Here is a 10,436-nt window from a genome sequence, read left to right as displayed (position 1 = left end):
CACTACTCTTAGTAATTGCTTCCTGTGCTGTGTACATAATTATCTGTGTCGTAAGGGTTCATCTTACATACAGCAGAAGATAAATAACCGTCCTTCCCGATTCTCACATATTTTAAGTCATATATTGTGATTAAACTATTTTTATTTTGAAGGTGGATCGAAGAGAAGGATCTGAGAAATATGGTTGAAGATGATTCCTTTGTATGGAACTAGCGTTAAACATTATTTATTATTTGTGCATCTTTCCTATCCCTACTCTGCAAGGTTCTTCCTTAGAGGGAAACAATCATTTAAGCAACAACAATGTATTCCCTGCTTCCCAAGATCTATTTTTGGAAATTTTCCTCTGCCACAGCTTCCTAGCAACTGGCTCCACTTCCTACCTGCTTTAATGAAGAGTGTTACAGTGACAGGTCTCCTCCTACCCAGGTATGAGACACAATCACAGGTGTGCTGTGCAAGCTGCATTAACCCTCCTACATTTTAGGTGATGGAAATGGAACCGAGCAGCCAATCCATGTGCCGTAATGAATGACGCAGGCTGCCCACCTGTCCTTATTGGTGATCTAATAGTCTTTGCATTTTGGGAATACCTGTGCTAGCTTAGGACACGATGTATAAATACCCCAGCTGCTGAGCATTTTCTACTTGCTTACTCCATTCTGTTTTTGTTGTGGACGCCCAGGTATGAAGATCACGCTATAGTGGCGGATGCTTTACACTCACCTTGAATCTCTGCTGCTGCCTTTTCCTGACTTAATCCTATTTAACCTCTCTCTCAAATTTCACAGACGGAACTGCATTATGATACACATTAGAACTGTCCTTCTGTCTTCTTTGCTTTGTATTATGTTTCATTTGGAATAATGCCTGTATTACGTGTCTGTGGCTTTATTTTTTTTTATTTTTTTTTACCTTTTTTTGATTATTCTAACTATATTGAAAGTGTTGTCCTAGTGGCCTGTGACAAGATACCGTTTATTAGCTCTTCTAATTACAGTATCTTCTTATTCACCTTTTAGCCAGCAATCTTCACTATGCCTACCCAGTTGGAAGGAGCCATGGATACCATGATCAGAATCTTTCACCATTATTCTGGCAAAGAAGGCGACAAGTACAAGCTGAACAAAGGGGAACTGAAGCAACTCTTGCAGAGTGAACTGACAGACTTCCTTGCTGTAAGTAACCCTTTCATGCAGGTGACGGGGATAATGGGAGCGATCCAAAGGGTGCAGGAGCTTTGGAGTGACGGCAATATAATAAAGACACCTTGTCATATTCAACCTTCATACTCATCTCAGCACAAGTCACAGTATGCCACATTAAACTGCAGCTACTGCAAACTCCAGCACCACCTAGCTAGCCCGGGTGAGCATACTGGGATTTGTAGTTCAACAACAGCTGGAAAGCCACAGGTCACTTAACATTGTATATATATATATATATATATATATATAGAGAGAGAGAGAGAGAGAGAGAGATTACACTCATAATTTCAGTTTTTCAAAAGGTGCTAATCTTGGTCGTTAGTGGCATATTTTAATACGGAACCTTTTATCCCATAAAACAAAAAGCATAACAAATGTGCGCTATCTTGTCCAAGGTGGGTTATCCACGCACAACAGACTTTTCCTGGCGCTGTGTATTTTCATTTGCATGGATGTCACTTAGCATGTCACTGTCACCACATTCAAATTTCCCCCTAATCTAAATGCAGGAGAGGGAAGGGTTTAATGCACTTTATATTTTAAATAGCTTTTAAAAAAATCTAGGCACATATAGCATGGACAAAACTGATAGTGGCACACAATTCCAGTCTTACAGTAGTTGTTCTGCAAACTGTGATGATTATAGACAGAAATAGAGAATTCTGCTGGTTCAGTGAATCTGTACCATCTCATATAAGGAAGAGGCTCAGCTGCTTCACAGCCTCTTGGGAATCAAAGCTGCAAGTTATAATTTTCTTACAACGTAATAGCGATTACCATGAGGTTCTATAGTAAAATACCGTTTAGAGCAGTGACCTCATTGATGGACATTAGCCCTAGGGGCAGTCAGATATACTGTAGGAACTACACAATCTGGTATCCTTTGCTTGTGATATTCCCTGGTTCTATTTAACTAAACAATAACATTGCTATTGATCTCTAAATAGTACTTTCCATTACTCACTACACATGGCTCACATTTACTGACAACATACACTCATGAGTCATTCCCACTAGCGGCTCATTCATTACTAAGCACTGACGCAAATCAATAGTGGCCAGAAATGAGTTGCCATTGGCATTAAACATAGTATATTTTGGGCTTTACAGAAAAAGAAAAGCATCTTATACAAAATTATATAGAAACAGGTTACCTTGCCCGGCATTTGTAATGTATGTAAGCATTTAAGTGTTTGTTTTACACAGGCTGATACAAATATAGTAACCTTGCAAGCGATAATGTAATACGGGTGTGATAGATATGCTGACAGGTTTGGAGGTTACCTACCCAAACCCTCCCCACTCCCTACCCTAACCCTCCTAGGTGGTGGCTAGGGCTAAATCTAGGGGGGGTGGGGGTGGCTAGGGCTACATTTTGGAGGGTGTCAGCGAGGGCTACCCATCCCCCAAGTTCCTAACTGTAACTTCCCCTTAATGCCTAACCCTAACCCCCTGCCTCACCCAAGCCCTAACCCTAATACCCACCCCGATACTGGCAGGACATGGGCTGACGGTGTCCCGGCGCCGGTATTCTGAGAGATGTAGGAATTCCAGCGTCGGTCACATGACCACTGGCATCCTGACTGTTGGGATGCCAAATGCATCCATGTAATACATCTATTAGCTTAACCCCAGTATAAAAACCAAGTAATTTCATCATAACTACTTTAATAAAAATATACAGGTATAAAATGGTAAACTAAAGGCCCATACACACTTGCCGATAAAATGAGCGACGTCGCTCATTTTCCCCCTCCCTGAACGACGTCGCTCTTTTTATCGGCAGGTGTGTATGCTGCCAGCGACGACCGATGCGCTGCCCCGTGGGTTGGCAACGATCGTTGCTGTCGCCAGTGCATGCATGCAGGATCTGGGCTGTCGTCCACGACCTGCATGCAGGGCTGGCGGAGGCATGACGTCACTGAGCGATATGAGCGGTCATATCGCTCAGTGTGTACAGTCGGCCTCCGAGGAGTGGGAAACATTAGACGACGTCGCTCATAGGTGTACGGACCTTAAAGCATCTAATGAATGGATTTTCGAATTGTATGAACATTGGTGTAGAAGTGTTGCAGTAATCTTAGAGTGCAGCCATGAAACAAAGGGTTACCCACTGGTGGGCAACAACCCCCTTTATGCCCACCCTGCCAATTATGTAGCAAATAATATAAATTCTATTTCGGGGCAGATTTATTAAAGCTTCTATAGAGGAAAAGTGTAGGTGTTGCCCTAAGCAACCAATCAGATTTGACCTACAATTTTCCTGAATATACAAGATAAATGATTGCTAGAACCTGATTAGTTGCTATGGGCAATGCCTTCACTTTTCCTTTTTAGAAGCTTTAGTAAATGGGTGTATTGCATTCTCCTTATTTTGGGGGGGGTGGGGGGGGGGTGGCGCTGGTGTGTTCAGGTATATGGTTTATGGAAACGCCAACATAATATATGGGGGAGCACTATAGGCTTACAGAGACGGCGAGTCGAGAATGCCGCGACCTCCATCCCTGTCCAGGACATAGACTACTCACCTGGTGGCCCAGGTGAGCAGTCTTATGTCCCAGAGCAAAGGGTGGAGGAGGTAATCCACTACCTGGCAGAGGGGGGAAGTCCAGAGCGGCACACCCGTATCGGCTTTTTGCGCACGCCTATGGGGAGATCATTATATAAAGGGGATTATCCAAAATTTGACAAACCCTGTTAAGTGCCCAAGTGTATTATATACATATGTATATTACTCACGGACCCGTTCAGATTAGAACAAATACTCAAGTCTTTTATTTTTTCTGGTTAAATTCAGTAGATCATTTATATTAATCTAGATGTAGTCAAACAATTGTAGAGAATAAATTGAAAAAGTTTACTCTGATTTAGTGGAAGTTTCCTAAAAAACAAAACAAAACAGCAACTATGTAATCATTTATTTTAAACTACAGCCTAGATTTGTGCTTTGAAATTATAGTCGTATGTTGACAGAACAAAGGATAATCCATTTGTGGATATTTTGTGTAGAGGGTAGAATGTTACCGCAATGATGGAGATTAAAATAATCAGTATTGAATTTGCAGGATATGCAATTCGGCTTTTCAGTTTTTTATTCTTTTTCAAATATTTTACAATGATGTATGATATGTCTCCTGGGAAATGTGCTCAGATCGTGTATTTGCACAATGGTAGAAACAGCTTCTGGGTCAAGCTCTCTTTTCTTTCTTGTAATCTTCTCTTTCACCTTCCAGTGCCAAAAAGATCCCCAGCTGGTTGACAAGATCATGAATGACCTGGATTCTAATAAAGACAATGAGGTTGACTTCAATGAATTTGTGGTGCTGGTGGCAGCCTTGACTGTGGCATGTAATGACTTCTTCGAGGAGCAGCTAAGGAAAAAAGGAAAATAGATGTGATTCAGGGGTTAATGTGATGTAACGCACAGGCAACAATGTAACAGAAGAGCATCAGCAGTATGAATATCTATTATACTATATCAGTAATTGTTAAATAATAAACATTGAATACACTCCCTTTTGTTGTTGCAGTTAATGAAACTGACTCTCTTTATATACTGGTTTTGCAGCTTAGATGAGGACACACAAGTACTATGCCCATTCAGAATAAGGGGGGTCATTCTGGCCTGATCGCACGCTGCCGTACAGCGCAGCGATCAGGTCAGAAGTGAGCATGCGCCGCAGTGTGCCGGAGCATGGCTGACAGGCAGAGGCGGTCGCTGGGTGGGAGGGGGCGGCACGGCAGTGTTTGGCCGCCATTTTGTGGGCACGGTCTGGCCAATGCAGGTGTGGCCGGACCATGCGGGTGGCAGGCCACAGCGGCTGCGTGACATCACACGCAGCCGCTGCGACCCAGGAAGCGACGAGTAGCTCCCGGCCACACGCAAAAGCTGCGCTGGCTGGTAGCTACTCCTGAAGTGCAAAAGCATTGCCGCTGTGCGATGCTTTTGTACTTCTGTGGGGGGGGGGGGGGGGGGGGTGGCGGGCCTGACATGCGGAGCAGACGAGCCCTGTGCTGGGCGTCCCCCCGCATGTCAGTGTGCCTGATCGTAGCCCTGCAAGATTTTGCAGGGTTACGATCAGGTCTGAATTAGGCCCTAGGTTTCCACATTTGAGTAGTTTAATTTCTTTGACCCATTATGGCTACACTTGTGGACCCTATGAGATGTTGTCATTTCCCAATGCCATATTTTTATTAACACCAGACTGACTGATTAGCAGTGGTGCAAGTGGAAATATTTTCTTAGTGGTAATGAGTGTGCCGAAAAATGGGCGCAGTCATGTGTTATGAGGAGGCATGACCACTTGACACTAGGGGGAGTGCAGGGCCGGCTCCAGGCCTACTAGCACCTTGAGCAAGAAAATTTCGAAGCCCCGTCCCACCATGCGCACGCTCCTAGAAAATTGAGCGTGGCCTTGCAACTTCATATTATCAAACTATAAATAAATATATTTTCACACCCCCTCTACACACACACAATTAGCAGCCTTACATATAACAGCCACAGTAGTTTTCCTTACACATAATGGGCCTACTTTAGACCTGATCGCTAGGGTGCGTTTTTTGCATCCCTGTGATCAGGTAGTCGCTGTCTACAGGGGGAGGGGGATATCGCTGTGTAGGGGTGCAATCGCATGTGCAGGAGAGCCACATAAACAGGAGTTTGTGCAGTCTCTGCACAGGTCAGCACTTACTCTGCCGCTGCAATAATCAGGGCCAGAGCTGGCGTCAGAAACACTCCCTCCAAACGCCTGGTCCCTCCTGTGTTTTTCCGGACACTCCTTTAAAATGGTCAGTTGCCACCCACAAATGGCCTCTTCCTGTCAGTCACCTTGCGATCGCTTTCTTAGGACCATCCCGCCTGCGCATTGGGGTGGATACGCATGCGCAAGTCAGACCTGATCACCCGCTGTGAGAAAATGCATAGCAGTGCCAGATACACATATTGCCCCATAGCAGTGCCAGATACACATAATATGCCCCACAGCAGTGCCAAATACACATAATATGCCCTACAGCAATGCCAGATACACATGATATGCCCCCCAGCAGTGTCAGATACACATAATGTCGCCAGTATAGTGTCAGATACACATAATGACCCCAGTAGTGTTGTGCATATATATGCGCAGTTCAGACCTGATCGCCTGCTGTGAGAAAATGCACAGCAGCAATCAGGTCTGAATTGGCCCCAATGTCTTCAGTATAGTGTCAGATACATAATGACCCCAGTAGGGCAGTGCCAGATAGACATGATATGCCCCCCAGCAGTGCCAGATAGACATGATATGCCTCACAGCAGTGCCAGATACACATGTCCCCACAGTGCCAGATACATATATGCCCCACAGTGTCAGATACATATATGCCCCCAGTGCCAGATACACATGTCCCCACAGTGCCAGCAACATATATGCCCCCAGTGGCAGATACACATGCCCCTACAGTGCCAGATACATATATGCCCCCAGTGGCAGATACACATGCCCCTACAGTGCCAGATACATATATGCCCCCAGTGGCAGATACACATGCCCCCACAGTGACAGCAGTTACATATATGCCCCACAGTGCCAGATACATATATGCCCCGAGTGCTAGATATGCCCCCAGTGCCAGATACACGTCCCCACAGTGCCACATATGCCCCCAATGCCACACATGTCCCCACACAGTGCCAGATACACATGCCCCCACAGTGCCAGATACACATGTCCCCACACAGTGCCAGATAAGCTCCCAGTGCCAGATACACATGTCCCCACAGTGCCAGATATTCCCCCAGTGCCAGATACACATGTCCCCACACAGTGCCAGATATGCCCCCAATGCAGCACCAGATATGCCGCCAATGCCAGATACACATGCCCCCAATGCAGTGCCAGATATGCCCCCAATGCCAGATACACATGATATGCCCCCCCCCCCTTCAAGTGCTGCTCACGGCACTGTTGCTGTTCTTGAGGGTGGGGAGGCAGCTGCTGTCCTTAAGTTGAGGGTGGGGAGGAGAGCGCAGTGTGCGCCTCTCCTGCCCCTCAGTCTCTGGCAACTGCGGCGATGTCTAGCTGAAATTAGGCGCCGTTCCATGAGCCAATCAAAGCTCACGCTCCGGCAGCCAATCAGGAGCCTAAGCTGCCGTACCGCGAGCTCTGATTGACTCATGGGCCGGCGCTGGTTAGGTGGGAGGGGGTTTACTTAGGGCTGTGGGATGCGATGCAGTCAGTGTGACTGTGCACACGTCTCTGCAAGGAGGCAGCCACTGCTGCTGTAGGGACGGCTCCAGGCTCCAATATGGTGGCAAGAGCTAGTGGCACCCATGAAGTGTGGCGCCCTGTTCGGCCGCTCTATTGGAACGTACCTGGAGCCAGCCCTGGGGGAGTGGCTACATTACACTAGGGGTGTGGCCACACTGCATAGTCCCTTTTCTTTGTACTCTAGAGACAAGGCTAGAAATATATATTACTGCCTCCAGTATAGTAGAAATATATAGTAATAACTCCAGTATAAAAAATATATTGTAATGACCCCAGTATAATAGAAATATATTGTAATGCTCGCAATTTATAAAAAATATATAGTAATGCCCCCATTATAAAAGGAATATATATTGAAGCAGTGCCCCTGGTATAATAAAAATATATAGTCGTGTCTCACATTACAATATAAATACATAATAATGCCCCATAATAATAGACATATATAGTAGTGTCCACATTACAATAGAAATATATAGTAATGCCCCATAATAATAGACATATATAGTAGTGTCCACATTACAATAGAAATATATAGTAATGCCCCATAATATTAGACATATATAGTAGTGTCCACATTACAAGAGAAATATATAGTAATGCCCCAAAATAATAGAAATATATAGTAGTGTCCACATTACAATAGAAATATATAGTAATGCCCCATAATAATAGACATATATAGTAGCGTCCACATTACAATAGAAATATATAGTAATGCCCCGTAATAATAGACATATATAGTAGTGTCCCACATTACAATAGAAACATATATTAATGCCACCATAATAATATAAATATATATATAAGTGTCCACAGTATATTAAAAAATGAATGACCCCACACAGTGAAGCCAGAGACATGCCCAGCTGCCCAGCCTGTGAAGAACAAAAGCCGCTCAGTGCCGATGCGTCATTCAAGCAGAGTGAGGGGAAACAGCTGGACACTGCGGGAAAAGGCACCCAGCCCAGTCCCTATGCTCCTCTCTTCATGCCAGCAGCAGCCACCAGGAGAGGAAGCGTGATGTGATCTCATAACATCACCATTGCGCTCCCTGTAACCCTGACAAAGTGGGAGGCGCCGAACACCATGGTCTTATTGCTCGGCAGCGCATTATAATTGTGGTAATGGCAGTCACAGGTGCAGTGGGTGGTACTGCCTACCTGCTTCCAAATTCTTAAGGGTACTCCATAGTCCATACCCGAGCGTACCTGCATACTTGCATCACTGCTGATTAGATAGTTATCATATTCATTTTAGTCTCATAAATACAATGGCATGGTTTAATAAAAAAAGAAGAAAAAAAGAGCAGAACAAAAAATCAATTTGCCCTAATTTATTGTTCCATGCGAAAGATCTCCTATGCAGCCCGGCAGCGGCCACAGCCAGGGATAGAGCTGTCCCTGCTATGGTAAATGGGATACAACACCTGCAGCTGTCGAATGCAATAGCTGCAGGTGTGGGAATGGTCAGTGCCGCTGACTCTTCATACATTGCCCCGCACATCAGCGCACTATCTTATAGAGAGCAGTGTGGATAGACAGGGGCGCATAGTCATGCAGCACACATCTCCTTCTTCATACATGAGGGAGAAGCAGTATCAACACTCACACTACATGTGCTGCTACCACTTCTCCCCAGTATTGACGCACAATACTGTACATCTACCCCTGAATGTGGGAGACTTAATAGAACTGGATGAGGGGCATTATGTCACTCATACAGTGATACTGATACCGAACCCCCCCCACCAGAAAGGTTGCCAGTTGCTGACATGGAGGAGAAGCAGGTGGCAGCTACTGCTCCTCCATGACTGTAATGGGCTGGGAGTGTGGCACTTGTCTATAACATCTCAGCCAAGTCTACACTCCCATGTTGAGGAGCAGAGTATGCTGCCTCATCCTCTCGCTTGCTGAGATAAGAAGTAGTGTAAGAGCTGCATAACAGGAGTTTTCTGCCTCCAGGTGGCTTCTACACATACTTGCCGATATTGCTGCCCTCTCTTCCGGGAGGAGGCTGCCTGGTCGTCGAACAGAGGGGCGTGTCTGGTAGTGAGGGGGCATGTTCAGGGCGTGGCGGCATAGCAACATCATTGTGCTCCGCCCCCCGCTATTCAGTGATGAGGAAACAGGCACTGGAGAGCGAGGGGCGGAGCTACGATGACACGATTCAGCGCGAATTGTGTCATCAGGTCCCCTCAGACTGCCCACTGATGTTCCATTGTGGGCGGCCAATGGGAGATGCGGGAGCTGGCAATGGATGCGGGACACTTGCCGACATTTCCGGGGGTCGGGAGCGCCACCCGATTTTGGGGAGCCTCCCGGCCATTCCGAGAGGGTAGGCAAGTATGCTTCTACATAACAGTAACACTAATACAATTATGTTTCTTTCTAGCTGGTCTTGCTTATATTTTACTTATGTAAGTTATTTCCAAATACTGTATATTTCAGTTTTATATGAGAAATGACGAATGGAATGGTATTTAAAAGAAACAATAAAAAGTTTAATTTTAATGTTAGATCCTATTAAGACAATAAGGTATATTTATCATATTTCTACGATGGTAATAATAAAAATAATAATTTTATTTATATAGCGCTCTTTCTCCAACAGGACTCAAGGCGCCTACAGACAAGGCACAGAGTCATAAAAAGAAAGCTTTAAGCACAGAGTAATCATAATGCCGTGTCTGCCAGCGCACCCCGGGCCACTACAACACTGTGAATAAACTACTGTTCCCTGAAACCCTTGCTGCCGGATAACAGGGGCTGCTGGGAGCGGTAGTATACTTTGAAATATATTTTACAGTATTGTAGTACGTCATGGAGACTCCAACAACACACCTGGGGACTGGAGCCAGAGATCGGGAGGAGCGCAGGAGCAGAGCAAGCACAGCCCCAGATGAAGGACCCTGCATGGAAGGGGCTGGCTTCAGTGGTTCCTGATCACAGAGTACCCGGCGCCAGAGGTAATA

At 45.4% G+C, this 10,436-nt stretch overlaps 1 protein-coding gene across 2 annotated transcripts; it reads left to right on the top strand.

Annotated features, from left to right (window-relative positions):
* The first annotated feature begins 281 nt into the window (after positions 1 to 281).
* S100Z (S100 calcium binding protein Z) lies at positions 282 to 4,720 on the top strand. Of its 2 annotated transcripts, none has more exons than XM_063952215.1 (3): positions 282 to 429; positions 1,023 to 1,178; positions 4,442 to 4,720. In XM_063952215.1, the coding sequence occupies exons 2-3, from the start codon at positions 1,038 to 1,040 to the stop codon at positions 4,598 to 4,600; spliced, it is 300 nt and encodes a 99-aa protein (XP_063808285.1). In that variant the 5' UTR covers positions 282 to 429; positions 1,023 to 1,037; the 3' UTR covers positions 4,601 to 4,720. The 2 variants fall into 2 exon arrangements, with proteins under 2 accessions (XP_063808285.1, XP_063808204.1); XM_063952134.1 differs by lacking the exon at positions 282 to 429 and adding an exon at positions 467 to 685.
* Positions 4,721 to 10,436: the final 5,716 nt, after the last annotated feature.

Source organism: Pseudophryne corroboree, chromosome 1, assembly GCF_028390025.1.
Source record: "Pseudophryne corroboree isolate aPseCor3 chromosome 1, aPseCor3.hap2, whole genome shotgun sequence".
Classification (NCBI taxonomy): Eukaryota; Metazoa; Chordata; class Amphibia; order Anura; family Myobatrachidae; genus Pseudophryne; species Pseudophryne corroboree.
Note: the sequence above shows the minus strand (reverse complement) of the source record. Positions and strands in the feature narration are given on the sequence as shown.

Excerpts from the sequence above, each read along its gene's own strand:
- S100Z (XM_063952215.1), top strand. The coding sequence starts at position 1,038 with ATGCCTACCCAGTTGGAAGGAGCCATGGATACCATGATCAGAATCTTT. Across the intron at positions 1,179-4,441 it reads AACTGACAGACTTCCTTGCT|TGCCAAAAAGATCCCCAGCT; the intron begins GTAAGTAACCCT and ends TTCACCTTCCAG.